Source organism: Paramormyrops kingsleyae, chromosome 2, assembly GCF_048594095.1.
Source record: "Paramormyrops kingsleyae isolate MSU_618 chromosome 2, PKINGS_0.4, whole genome shotgun sequence".
NCBI lineage: Eukaryota > Metazoa > Chordata > Actinopteri > Osteoglossiformes > Mormyridae > Paramormyrops > Paramormyrops kingsleyae.
Genome location: NC_132798.1, coordinates 21,880,588 through 21,895,251, shown reverse-complemented (window position 1 = coordinate 21,895,251; position 14,664 = coordinate 21,880,588). Strand labels below are relative to the sequence as shown.

The following is a 14,664-nucleotide window of genomic DNA, read 5'->3' as shown; positions in this document are numbered from 1 at the left end:
AAAAACTTGAACCTATTGCTCCATCACTGTCGTCCATAATGTGCTTGTTTTCATTCCAGGTGTGTTTGGTCCCATGTGTGCTGCTGATTGTTGGGAAGGTTTCTCTGCAGGTCTGTGTTTGAGATCCTCCTGGCACCTGACATCCTTCCTGCTCTTTGCAGACGGTGGCAGAGTGTGTTCTCTTTTACTACCTGACGAAGAAGAACGAGAACTACAAGAACATTGTCCGCAGGAACTACCGGCGCCGTGGCCGGAGCCAGGTAACCCGTTTCCTGATGCTGCGGCAGCTTGCGGCCTTCCACCACCGCAGCTCCTGCCTAGTGCAGGCTCACCTCTCCCACACCCCCCAAACAGAAACACTGACATGGGCATGGATCTGAGGGTCCTATGCAGGCCAGAACATTATCCTAAGGACTGGCACAGATATTATTCAAGTCAAGTCAAATCAAATGGAACTTTAAGGTCGTGCCGGCCATACACAAGTATACAGCGGTGTCTGTCGCTCTTCATGTAGGCACCTCTGTGATTGCCTTTCGGGGAGGGGGCTGTCTTACCCTGGCACCGACCTGCCCTGGCACGGTCCGACCCCTGTGTTGCCTAACCCCTGGCGCAGTCCTGCCCTGCCATGCTATGCCATTGACAGTGTCTTCATCCTCATGGATTTTATTTTACTGGTTTAGTGATTCGGGTGTACTGGAGCACACTCTCAATATGACCCTGCTAAGAAGGCAGTCTTCATGGCTATATTGATTAATTTACATGTACAAAAGAAACAAAAACTCCGGAAGCTATTAGCAAGGGACTTTATTGATTTGCTGTTTTATTAACCCCCCCCCCCCCCATCAATGGGTGGGGTGGGGTACTAAGCTTGTTTCTGCATAAAAGATGAATTCTGGGCGTGCATTTGTCCTTTTCGAGGTTTGTTTCCATTTTGCTTCAAGCTGTTTTAGCAAAAAGCAGAAATGAGATTAGTGTGGCAAAGGCAGGCTGCGAGGCTCGGGCTGCGACCTCACTGGCACGGCTGCGAGGCTCGGCCTGCGACCTCACTGGCACGGCTGCGAGGCTCGGCCTGCGACCTCACTGGCACGGCTGCGAGGCTCGGCCTGCGACCTCACTGGCACGGCTGCGAGGCTCGGCCTGCGACCTCACTGGCACGGCTGCGAGGCTCGGCCTGCGACCTCACTGGCACGGCTGCGAGGCTCGGCCTGCGACCTCACTGGCACGGCTGCGAGGCTCGGCCTGCGACCTCACTGGCACGGCTGCGAGGCTCGGCCTGCGACCTCACTGGCACGGCTGCGAGGCTCGGCCTGCGACCTCACTGGCACGGCTGCGAGGCTCGGGCTGCGACCTCACTGGCACGGCTGCGAGGCTCGGGCTGCGACCTCACTGGCACGGCTGCGAGGCTCGGCCTGCGACCTCACTGGCACGGCTGCTCCTTTGGGCCACCGCTTCATCCCAGCCACCTCCATCTGTCGTCCTTTTTCCCGTCTTTTGTCTGTCTGTCTCTCAACCACAATTCGTTTTGCACAGTATTTCTCCCCGAATGTGCTCCATTGATCGATTTTGTTGCGTTTGCAGGGAAAGTGCAGCCACAGGTAATGAACTAGAAGGGAACAGGAAGTCACTGCTGAGGGTCTGGAAGGTAGCTCTGATCCAGCAACGACCCTTCCCCCCACTAGATCTGGTCTGAAAAAGAAGCTTAGATACTGACAACACTTTAATTCCTTTGTGCTCCTCAATCTCTTCCTTCCTCTCTTGTTTGTACGTGATTAATTGTAAATTGCAACATTGTAGCCAGGACACCACAGTCATGTTCAAGCCTCAGAGTGCAGCAGGATTTAGGGAGTTTCCGAAAAGAAGACAGAGGAGAAGAGCAGGAGGGACTGAGCGGGGCTTTGTGCAGGCCTGTCCACCAAGCGCCTGCTCCGGGATGCAGAAACCAGGATGGGGTTTTGCTTTGGGTGACACACAGGAGGTACGAGTGGCAGCCTGGCAGTGAGGCTGTTTCAGGCCCCCAGAATCCAGATGCATAGTATGAGGCTGAATTCATTGTTGCCCCCCTCCCCCACCCCCAGGCGATGAGTATACTGTGTTTGTCTCATAATGTGCCTGTGTAGGCTGCAGCAGACAGGAACACCCTGCATCTGTCTTCCTGAGAGCCCCTATCCCCCCCATACCTGGGGTTCCTGACAGCCTGTCTGAGCACCCTCATACCCCTCTCTCCTCCCCCATACCCGGGATTCCCGATAGCCCATCTGAGCACCCCCATACCCCTCTCTCCTCCCCCATACCCGGGATTCCTGATAGCCCATCTGAGCACCCCCATACCCCTCTCTCCTCCCCCATACCCGGGATTCCTGATAGCCCATCTGAGCACCCCCATACCCCTCTCTCCTCCCCCATACCTGGGATTCCTGATAGCCCATCTGAGCACACCCATACTCCTCTCTCTCCCCCCATACCCAGCATTTTTGAGAACCCGTCTGAACTAGGGATGCAACTTGGTAAAATACTGGACCGTTCGGTACGCGCTGCACGGTCCGGTACGACCTTGTGTACCGCGGTATTTCGATTTTGCACTTCCTTTTGAAAATGGCACTTAATGCTTATCAGGCTACTGTTAAGCAGTAAGCGCCAATGAGCGAAAGCCCTCCACCGTGAGTTATTGTCCGTTAGTTTTTCTCTCGGAATTCGGAAATTCCGAGTTGTGACATCACGTCCGACAATCTCCCGTTGGAGCTACCCACATCTTGGAACAAACATGGCTGCCTCCATGAACACGCTGCTGTGTGTTGTTGCTTTATATTTTAGCAGATTTGGAGTGAGATTGTTTGTTTGTTTTTTCTGAGAGACAAATAAGAAACACGAACTAGTCAAACCACATTAAAAGCTTTATAAAATATTTTAGCACATTCATAGTGATATTCTTTTTTCGAGAGGCAAACTACAAACAAACCAAAGACACTAACAAGTCTGGTAAAAATCTGATATTGCATGCTAGGATACTGTTTACGGTCATGATATGGTATTCTCTAAATCGAACACATGTAATTACATTTATAACTATTAATACATTTAACAAAATAAACATTTTTAAAGATTTAAAAAAAAAAAGAATTGTGTAAGCTGCCAGTCCGACATCAACCTCATAAAAGAGGCGTCCGACGGGAAGTGACCATTAATATCCAATCATTGTTGTGGCTCCACCCACTCGCCCTCTCTCACACTGACGTAACTGGAGCCGAGCTCGCAGCTTGGTACACAGACGCGGAAAAAAGAAAAACAAACAAGCATGGCCAGCACTAGCGGAACAGTTGAGAGGCAGAAGTTTGAAGAAGCACCGGCTTCGTACAAATGTCCAGTATGGAATTTTTTCGGGTTCGCTGTAGAATACCACGACCAGGGAGTCAAAACAGTTAATAGAAATGCCACTGTTTGTAAACATTGCCTAACACGTGTCCCATACGCTAATGGAAACACGAGCACGGTTCCTGAACGGAGGACAGACGAAAAGGTAACTGCAGGTAAACAAGTGTCTATCGAAAAAGCTTTTCAATTAACAGACATACCCTGCCACATCCGATTAACATAAGAAAATAACCCGTGCAGTGGGAACATTCATTGCTAAAGATTTGCACCCTTTTCTGTTGTCGAAGATGCGGGGTTTCGTCACTTAATTAAAACGCTCGACCCACGTTATGTTGTTCCCTGCCGTACACATTTCAGCGACGACGTAATTCCCGACCTCTATGACAAAGCGCGCAAAGCCATCGAAGACGATTTGGCTCAAGCACAGAGCCTCGAGTGGAATATAGCGTGTTTAGAGCACTTTAACATTTTTTAAAGTGTTTTTGTTTACATTTTGTAAGTTTGAATTTTATACATGTATACATATTTCTGAAAGTATGTTTACTCTGACTACTGTGTTGTGTTTAGAGCACTTTAAGAGGCACTTTTTGTTTACATTTTGAATTTGAAGTTTGAATTTTATACATGTATACATATTTTATACATAAATAAGAGGCAGTTTATTATTTGTTTTGTTGTGTTATTATTTGTAGTGTTGTGTTTTAAACTGAACCGAAACCGTGGCCCAAATACCGAGGTACGTACCCCGGTATTGTGGGATACCTGTACCGTCGCACCCCTAGTCTGAACACCCCCATACCCCCCTCTCCCCCCTCATTCTGTCAGCAGCAGCAGCAGCAGCAACAGCAGCAGCAGCAGCAGCAACAGCAACAGCAACAGCAACAGGTCAACCGGAGCCAGGAGGAGAAGGAAGAAAAAGACAAAGAAAAGGAAGGAGAGCGGGAGGAGGAGAAGATTGAGGGAGAGGACAAGGAGGATGGCCTGAAGTAAGTTCTACTGCAAGCAGCTGGCCAGAGATTTTGGGATGTCTGGTTCAGGCCTCAGTGGCATATAGCTGTCACTTTGCATTCTGGGTAAGCTGGATAAGTTACCACAAGCGACAGGAGAGTCCCTCTCTGAGGTCGCAGTGCTACACTGAAGTCAGCTGGGACATGAGGGAAGCAGCCAGCCACTCTGCCTCTGATGTAGAGTGAGCCACTGTAGTGAATATGCTCTGTTCCTGTACCATATCCCTGGTGCAACTGGGGTAAAGGCCTCCCTCAAGGGCCCAGTGGTGATGTCACTCAGCCAACCACGGGAACCATGTGGACTGTCAGTGATTTATCAGGCTGCCAGAGTGTTTAGAGCTGCCATGGTTTGTCTGCACACCTTTTTAATATCAGTCACAGCATCCAACTGCAAAATTTGGGCAGATCTGTGGATTCCCACAGTCTGAAATGAAGACTTTGTTCTTATTGGTTTCTGAGAAGAAGCCAGTCAGCCAACATAGATGGCATCAAGTGAGATGGTCCCGTGGTGGATGCCGGGCCCATGAAGCAGAGAGGTTTTTGGTTCCAGGGAAGGCATTAATGGAGTCTGTTGTCATTGAGGAAGGGCTTTTGAGAAGCTTGCAGGGGATGGCTCCAGATTCCAGGCTGCCTGAGGAACTTCTGCCTTCTGAGGTGTGGGAATGCTGAATGTGTCCATCAGTTCCACCTCTGTCTTTGCTCAGCTCTCTGTTTCACCCAAGTTCCATTTTAGTTGTTAGTATTTTTTGTTTTCCTTTCTATGTGTGGCCAGTGAGATATTTTATGACTATACGACTGACACATACATAATGCAATATTTAATACTTGTCATGATATTCTTTTTGAAGCTTATCTAAATACAAAATGTAAGATATTTCATTTTAAATACTTACATATTTCATTAAGTGAAGTATTGAACATTCAAGCACCTTTATTAGTGAATAATCTTTGGCATCCTTCAGCTGATGCTCTGGAATTGTCGATGTTCTGACACTTTGTACATTTTGTTTAAAATGATTGAAGCACGCTATTGTCACATCTTCTGACCTGAAAGGCCCTTGAAGCTGCATGAATGTTAGCCGTTGCCATCTGTTCGTTTAGCGACCCATTTTGGGCAGTGACATGGATCCCTGTGTGTCAGTACCTGTTGTCTTTCACCTCCCCAAGAAGGCTTGATTTTCCTAGGATTTACTCTTGGTGTTCTTGGGTTGCTGTATTGGACTCCCTTTTGGTCAATCTATGATTTGGTCTATCTATAGTAGGATGATCTATCTTTCAGGAAGATGCTTATTCACTTATTATTTTCTGGAACCTTTATAATATAACTTGTTATATTCGACCCGATTGTAGTTCCTTGGAGGCAGTTCCAGAACCCTTTTATAGTCCGTACTCCAGAACAAGAGCTGCCAAGGAGGCCTTTACAGCAATAGCTTGCTGATTGGCTGACCACAAGCACTGCCGCTAATATGGAAGTTAGGCTGAAGTACGGGAGAAAAGGTGGAGCAAAATGGAGCACATATAATTATTTTTGTACTGCAGTTACATTTAATGCATCTTTGAGTGACTTTTTGCTTGTGTCTTGTATATGTCTGCACTGGAAAATTTGATTGCTAACCAGTATACTTTTGTCGAATACTACTGGTGCTGGTGGTGAAAGTTGCCAGCGCTTAGCGGAATAATGTTACATCATTCTTTATGCAGATCAATCTGCCAGCCAGATTTATTAAGAATAATAAAAGTAGTATAAGTGAAAGGGTCTGGCCCGTTTTCATCATGATCGATCCCCCCAGTAACGAACAAATAATTAACTAGATGACATTTTTCCTCCATTGTTTTGGGTTTGGTGGTGTAGATTCATGTAAAATTATGTGTGAAGTTTGTCCTATGAGGTTTTGTCTCCTGTACTAATTTAGCATAAAGGTCCCCATTCCTGTTGTGCGGTCAGAAAGCGAGACACACAAGTGGCCAGGAGCTGCAAAAGTTCCCAGTTGAGACTGCTCAAGAAGTCAGAACCATGAACAAGGTTCTGGAACTTTGGTGTGAAAGTCTCTGATGACTTAGTCATTAGCTATGGAAATGGTAAATGGATTGCATTTATATAGCGCATTTTTGCTACTCTTTCGAGCACTCAAAGCACTTTACAGTTTTTGCCTCACATTCACCCATTGGTGGTGGAGGCTGCCACGCAAGGTGCCAACCTGCTCTACCGGGTTCAGTGTCTTGCTCAAGGACAGTTCAATGGGGTCAGGAGGAGCCAGGGCTCGAACTTGCAGCCCTCCGGTTGCCAAACGGTAGCACTACCTCCAGCGCCACCATCGCAAAGCAGTAGACAATTTACATAACAATTTTAAATATTCAAGAAGTTTGTACCAGAATGGAGGTATGAGCTATGGAGTTTTGAGCTGTGAAGCGGCTTTGTGACACACAGTTGTGTGCTGCCTGAAAGGACTTACTGCACAAACCCTTTCAGGCAGCTGTCAGACTGGCTAGGCGAGAGTCACATAATAATGGTGTGATTCTGTATGATGACGTTGGGTCCAGTGCAGCATGACAGCTGAATAACATCACATCCACATGTCCCTGATGCAGCTGCATGGTTATGAGGTGCCACAGCGGAGCCTCCTCCAGGACTTGATCTACCAAACTTGTAGGTTCTGTCCCTGACTGTCATGCTAGCTGACACTTTGCTATTGATATGCAAAAGCTCCTCAATCTTCACTGTGTCCAGCTCTACGGGTGCTACACTGGCTCAGGGAGAGTGGCTGCAGCTCAGACACCATGTGACAGCCTCCCCCCTCCCCCACCCCAGGGATGACACCTCCGGAGAAGATGGTGAAGAGAAGGAGCCAGCAGTGGCCTTCAAGGGCAGGCGCACGGCCAACAGCCAGGGCCGCCGCAAGGGCCGGATCACACGCTCCATGGCCAACGAGGCAGAGGAGAGCGGCACCCCCCACCATAGCAGCGAGCTGGGTGAGTGTCCACCATGGTCTCCCTGCTCATTGGCCCCCTGCTCACTGTTCCTCTGCTCATTGGCTGCATGCTCATGGCCCTCCTGCATATGCCCCCCCTGCTCATTGGCTCCCCTGCTCATTGGCCACCAGCTCATGGCCCCACTGGCTCACTGCCCACCCCCTGCTCACTGGCCCCCCCAACTTATGGCCCCCTTGCACATGGGCCCCCTTGTACACAGGCCCCCTGCTCACTGGCCCCCTTGCACACGGACCCCCTGCTCACTGGCCCCTGCATTCAGTCCCTCTGCTCACTGGCCCCTGCATACGGCCCCCCTGCTCACTGGCCCCTGCATATGGCCCCCCTGCTCACTTGCCCCCCTGCTCACGCCCACCAGTTCATGGGCCCCCTGCTCACAGCCCCCCTGGTCATTGGTCCCTGCAAATGACCCCCCCCTAATCACAGCCTCTCGCTCAGGCCCTGCCCGGTCAGTGGCCCCCTGCTCATGAGCCCCAGCACAGAGACATATACATGTACATCTCTTGGGTCACCAAGCTATTCGATTTCCTCGTTTAAATGACTATTTCACCTGGGGCCTCTGAAGTACCCCAGCAGCTTCCAGCATGTCTGTCACAGGCCCCCATGGCTCACTGAAATCTCAGGCTTTGACTGGTTCTTTGTCAGTCACGCTCAGATAACTCAGTAGCACTTGCACCTTTTGTCCACCTGGGGGCGTAAATGTACTTCATTTGACACAGGTACATCACTAAAGCCTGAACAAACTGCATATAGGATAATTAAAGAAACATAGCCTCAAACTGCAGTTCCTCTACACACAAGACTTCTGGTTTTTGAAACTTCGCAAGAAAACCCCAGTGCCGATTCTTAGATTAGCACGTAGTGGCCCATAAGATGAACACTGGCCCCCAGCTGCTCTGAGGCCAAGTCAAACCTCTGCTGGGTAATGATTAAGCGGCGCCTCTGTGAGCTTCCGGCTTCCTTCTGCTTAAACAAACATCCCAGCTGGTCTGTTAGCAGCAGCTGCATAGACAGGAGGCCGCATGCACCCTGCCCTGCTTCACACTCTGCCACTCCCCCCCCCCCTCCCCCGCTTCTTTTGTACCCGCCCTTATGTGGTTCTACTTCTGTTTCAGCCAATCTTGAGATGAATGAGAGCTCTCGCTGGACCGAGGAGGAAATGGAAACTGCCAAAAAAGGTGAGTTGCCCATGTGCGTCTGACGGCAGGGTGATAGGGTGAGTGTGCATCTGACTTTGTCCCATCTCCCCCCCTCCCCCCCCCACCCCCCCCATTTTTCTGTGGCCGGGCTTGTGAATTCCTGGTTTGCTCTCGGCTGCTGCTGCCATCACAGGGTCTTGCCGAACGGCGGCCCTGCTGTGGCTCAGACTGCACTCCAGCTTCCTTCGGAGGTCGTTTGTTGCTCAGCTCCTTTGGTCACTGCTCCGGATTGCTGGAGGCTCTGAATATGGCATGTGGCTGATTTTTGGTGCTGTGTCAGCCTTGACCTTGCTGAGAGATGCCGGTCTTCTCCGTGCCCGGGGCGACCGGCCCCGGCTCCTTTAGCACTGAAAACTCTGCATGAGGCCTCTCAGGAAGTGAGAGGCTCTAACGCTGTAGCTTGATCCTCTTTTGTTTTGTTCCTCTTTACTTTGGGACTTCCTCGTTGTCACATGGTAAAAGCCCGGCAAGGGCTCAGCACGTAAGCTGCTACCACTGAGTGCTGTGAAGTCGCTCTAGGCCTGGTGCTGGTAAGCAGTGTGGCATTGTGCAGGCCGGACACATGCTGAGCATGGGCCAGGTCTCACCCGGCCGTGGGCCTTGCTGACAATTGCCTGTCGCCCGCACACTCATACCTGGCCTGTAAGGGGCAGCACACCCCAGCGTGGTGCCGCCTGGAGAAAGGCTCAACATGATGGTAAAATGGCTGCTTGGTGTTTTGTCCGAAGCATCTGAAGGGTAATACATGCTGAAAACACACATTCTGTAAATCCATGGATGTGTGTGTGTGTGTGTGTGTGTGTCAGTGGGTCATGAATATATTATGTTTATATGCCAAAGGTCTTATATGTATTTTGGTTACTTATGGTTAAGGTTAGAGCTGGATAGCGGTTATTGTTGTCATAGCTGGTATTAGGGATTTGAAAGGACAGTCCCCACAAAAATATGAATACAAACTTGTGTGTCTGTGGGAGTTTCTCTGTGTGTGTTTTGGGGGGGAAGAATCTGGGTTAAAGGTCTCCCTGTGAAGTTAGAGGGCAGAGGATGGGGGCCTTAGGGACAGCACAACCCTGCAGCACAACCCCGCCGTGTGCAGCCTGTGCATCAGGAGCTTTCGCGTTGGCTCCGCCCCTTTCTCCCGCAAACCGCATGGAGCTCGTGTGTCAGGGGTCTGCGTGTTGGCTCCGCCCTTTTGTCCCACCCACCGTGTGTAGCTCGTGCGTCAGGGACCGCGCGTTGGCTCTGCCAATTTCTCCCAACAGCAGTGGGTCTCGGTGCCCTGGCTTGGCCTGGCTGAGATGGGCAGACAGCTCCCTCCTGTCCTGCCTGCCGTCAATTTTTTTTTGTATGTATTTCAAATGACTCGCTGCACCCCCTGATTTGCTAGTTGATGAGGATGATGAGGGTGATGAAGGTGAGGGGAGGGTAGGCTGGAGGGCCACTCGCTGGGCGCCAGCTAATCGGTGACGCAGGACCTGGGCGACAGCTTGGCAGACGGGGCTGCTGGCACTGGCCCACATTGGCGCGGCCCTCAGAAGGTTTGGCAGGCCTTGCACCTATCCCTATCACTCTCTCTCTCCCTCCCTCTTTGCCTCCTTCTCTTTCTCTCTCTCGCTCCCTCCCTCTTTCTGTCATCACCCTGCTGCAGCTTCGTCCAGGGGTCACATTCAGACAGAATAAGAAGCAGGTCAGTAAGACGGAGAGGAACAGCCTCCAGTGCCCTAAGTTTCAGGCTCTTTTGCTTTCTCCCTCTCTCCTTGGCTGGCTCTTCCTTCCTGTGTGTGTTTGTGTGTGTGTGCGCGTGCGTGTGTGTGTGTGTGCGTGTGCGCGTGCGTGTGCTTAACTGCGACTGTTTCGGTAGAGAGGGAGAGAAGGTTAGACCGAGGGAAATAAGAAGAGAGCAAAGAGACTACTTGTTCAGCCGCCTCTCATATCTTTGCCGCTTGCTGTGAGGGCCATTCTCTCATGGCTTTCACGTGGTGAGGGGGGGGGGGGGCGGGGGCAGAGACAGGGGGCAGTGGAGACCCCTCTGCTACAGTACTTCCTTGGAGGTGGGAGGTGCAGAGGAAGTGACTCTGCAGGGAGGCCAGTGGATTACAGAGTGCTGGACTCTCCCTCTGCTTGTCCATCACCAGGAGAGACCGCCCGCCCGCTCGCCCATGGAGGTGATTTTGGTGGCGTGGAGGGGGGGGGGGGGGGGTTTGCCTTTTTCTTAATCAGTGTGAAAACAGTGGAAAACTAACTATATATATATATATATAAAAATTCTGTTTCATTTATCAGCTCTGGTGAGGAGATGTCTCCTTTGCGTGTCTCCTGTGGTTGCCTGGCCTTTGTGAAATGAAACGTAAATAGTGTTAGTGTTCGCTGACAGTCTGCTTGTGTCCGTGTGTGTGTTGGAAACAGTGTGGCATCACTGGGAATTTCTTGTAAATTCTGCATTTCCTGCACAGGATAGCCAGAGTTGATAGCTGCCGTGTTTGTCTGTCTATGCTAAACGCTAGTAGTGCAGGGTTACCAGGATGCACCCTTGGATTTCATTCTTGGTTTTGCTTGTAGTGCTGTGACAGGTCCTGCTCTGGCGAAAATGGCTGGTTTTGAATGGTAATGGGCTTTCCATGAGCGGTTTTCTGAACTTGTCTGCCTTGTTCCTTTTCGAGAGAGATCATTCCCTGTTTTCTTCTAATGTGCTGAATGCTAAAATGAGGAGTTCTTGGTGCCGCTGTCACCTCCCTGCTTGGGGGCAGGAACGACTGCCGCTCTCTGCTGTCCATGGCCCATAAAATCTGCTCTGCAGCTTTAGAGCCCAAGAGGACATGCAAGTGGAAACTGCCACCCCTTTGCTCTGGCGCTTCTGGGTTGTTCACAGCAACTGGAAGCAGTTTTGAGAGACATTCCGCTTTGAACCCCATTAGAGAGAAAGTGTTGCGTCAGTAAACAGTGGAGCGGCCCATCTGTGATTGATTTAGCCAATGGGGTGGCCCGTCTGTGACGATCTTGGCCAATGGGGTGGCCCATCTGTGGTAGCCCCAGCCAATCAAGAAAAGAGCAGGACAGGAGTTACCTGTGCTGTTTCTTACTCCAAGAGAGACCCTGCTGCTGTACCTTTTAGTCAGATCAGCTTTAATTAAAGGTTCTCAATGAGATTTTGCTTCAGATAATGTGATTATGAGATCAGTGGGGTTTCAGGTATTGCAGCAGGCTTCTCGGGGTGGGGGGCAGGGGAAGGAGGGATGGCAGAGTGTTGTGACAATTTGGTGCATCGCACAAGCCAGGGTGTCTTTTAGTCAGCTTCTTGTGTCACTGGGGCTCTCATTTGCTTTCTCATCACCTGTGGGAGTGTTGCAGGTTTTAACCAAGCAAGAGACTGCTTGCAGGGAGGTTTGTCTGCTTGTAAGGAGGTCTGCCTGCTCGCAGGAAGGTCCACTTGCTTTCAGGGAGGCCCCCCTGAGCATAGGAAGGTCCGCATGCTCACAGAAAGATCTACAAGCTTGCAGGAAAGTCCACCTGGTTATCCACAGCCACAGATCTGTTCTCTCCCCCCCAGCACTTCTACTTTATGGGCGGAACTGGTCATCCATCGCCAAGATGGTGGGGTCCAAAACCGTGTCCCAGTGCAAGAATTTCTACTTCAACTACAAGAAGCGGCAGAAGTTGGACGAAATACTGCAGCAGCACAAAATGAAATCGGTAAAAGTCCTGCCTTCAGCTGTCGGCCAAACGTGGGTCTGCCGTTCTCATCGGGCTCAGCTGGCCGTTGTAAATGTGGGATTGAATGCGATGCTTTGATGCATTATTCCTGAGGCAGCATGCTCACTCTGATTACATTCTCGCCTAGTATGCAGTCAGTTAAGGACAGTTATCGAGTCCATGTGTATTCAAGCTTTTTTCAGCAAGTACAAAAGTGAGAAAAATAGCACTGATATACTAAACAGCCAGCTGGAGAATAGAAGGCATGGAGCAGCAGCGTTTGTGTGACAGGAGCTCTCCGAAAGAGTGCTCCTCCTCTGCTCATCATCCCGGCCACATGGTGCCACATGAGCAGACATGTCATCGGGTCATTCTGTCGGCAGGGGGAGCAGAACAGAATGCCCTCTGCCAAAAGCTGCCCCCACCTGACTCTTACCCTTGCAACAGGAACGTGAACGAAAGGCCCGGCGCAGCCGCAAGACGGTCCCAAGCGAAGGGGTCAACACCCCCTCAGCTGCTGACGAGGAGGAGATGGAGGTGTCAGGGGACAGCTGCAATGAGGAAGAGCCCGTCGAGGACGGAGAAGGTAGGAGGCATTTTGGGGGGGCTGCTCAGAAGATGCCTAGCAGTAGGTGGAGTAGGTCTCACAGTGCAGATCCCAACAGCTGTCATGCTAAAGGTGCTGCTCTTCTCCTTCCTTGGGCTTTTGCTAAATCAGCATTTAATTGCTCTTCAGTTACGGTGGTGCCTCAAAGTGGTCTTTTTCTCATGTAGCTGTTAAGGACCTTGTAGTCCAGTATTGATTGCAGTTGATTGCTTAAAAAGAGCAGTGCCCAGACAAACCCAGCAACCAGTGAGGTAGACAGCTGGCAGGCTGGCACCGAGCTCACTGATTTCTTATTAAGCTTATTCTGTGATGACGGCTTGGCCGTCATTTTGGGACAGACTACGTGAGCCTTACATCAGCGGCGTGGCTGTCATTATGGGACAGACTGCGTTAGTCTCACATTAGTGGCAGGGCCGTCATTGCGGGACAGACTGCATGAGCCTTATGTCAGTGGCAGGGCCTTCATTATGGAACAGACTGCGTGAGTCTCACGTCAGTGACGTGGCCGTCATTGGGGGACAGACTGTGTGAGTCTCACGTCAGTGACGTGGCCGTCATTGGGGGACAGACTGTGTGAGTCTCACGTCAGTGACGTGGCCGTCATTGGGGGACAGACTGTGTGAGTCTCACGTCAGTGATGTGGCCGTCATTGGGGGACAGACTGTGTGAGTCTCACGTCAGTGACGTGGCTGTCATATCAGGACAGACTGAGTCTCACTTCAGCCGCTTCCTTAGTCTTTCCATCCTGCTCTCAGACATCACTGTTCAAAAACAAATTGAAAAGGAACAGAAATCTCCAATTTATTCTCATACTGATTTCTTATTTAAAGTGCAAATACTCACCACTTTAACAGAAACCTCAGGCTAAGCTCACTAGGAAACAAACCATTTTTTGTATTTCAACTGATGCAACTTCTCTCTTCAGTATAACAGTGTTATTAAGTCAATATGTGCAACATTTGCCCCAAGACAGTGTTTGATTGCCTCATGGCTCAAATAGATATAAATATCATAGGTGAATTTCAGAGAGGGCAACTTTGTGTTTCCTGTCAAAGATTGTATCTGAGACCTGGTACATATTTTGTTTTTATCTTTAACTGTAGTTACATAATGTATTAAAGCATGTAATGCGTGTGATACTGTACTGTATTCATAACAGGTCTTACCTGCTGCAGTCTGATTATTCTAACTGGATTGATGCCCTGGCTGTGTATCCAGAAGGTTACGAAGGCCCTGTTCACACCTGGTATTAACATGCGTCCTGGGTGATCCGATCACAAGCGGACAGAGCTAAATATGTCCGTTCACACCTGGTATTAACATGCATCTCCGCGTGCGTCTTGACTGACCGCTTTTAATCGCATCTCACTTTCCTGCAGCTCATTTAAACGTAAATCACTTCTGTATGCAGACATTAAAAGAAGGAGAAGCAAAAATCAAAAGCTATTGCCACATTCCAGGGTGAACAAAGAGCCATCATTGTCAAAATGAAATAAATGTATCTATAAATAAGTAAATTAATAAATAAGAATTTCAATAATTAAATTGTACTTTTATTTTTAAATAATTCCATAAAGGGTATTATATTTCTTAATAACATTTATCTTTTACGTATAATTTTTCAATTGTATTTCGTAATGACCTTATTTTCATTAGATTAAACTTTTCACATTGTACACATGTATGTATTTTTAGTATAAATGTACGCGTTAAAAAGGTCTTTCAGTACTGAGATATACCCAGGGCAGGCTAATACTTCTCCATTCAAGGGCAAAGGGTTCTATCTGTAATGCATTATGCTGGT

The 14,664-nt window shown here is 49.6% G+C and overlaps 1 protein-coding gene across 3 annotated transcripts in view; it reads left to right on the top strand.

Annotated features, from left to right (window-relative positions):
- The window catches only part of ncor2 (nuclear receptor corepressor 2), a 151,436-nt gene that overhangs the window by 104,811 nt on the left and 31,961 nt on the right, over positions 1-14,664 (top strand). For all 3 annotated transcript variants that reach the window (XM_072708012.1, XM_072708011.1, XM_072708010.1), the window contains exons 14-21: positions 162-260; positions 1,579-1,595; positions 1,795-1,975; positions 4,195-4,355; positions 7,186-7,346; positions 8,480-8,542; positions 12,111-12,253; positions 12,701-12,839. In XM_072708012.1, the coding sequence (XP_072564113.1) occupies positions 162-260; positions 1,579-1,595; positions 1,795-1,975; positions 4,195-4,355; positions 7,186-7,346; positions 8,480-8,542; positions 12,111-12,253; positions 12,701-12,839 (964 nt within the window). The remainder of the gene's footprint in view (positions 1-161; positions 261-1,578; positions 1,596-1,794; positions 1,976-4,194; positions 4,356-7,185; positions 7,347-8,479; positions 8,543-12,110; positions 12,254-12,700; positions 12,840-14,664) is intronic.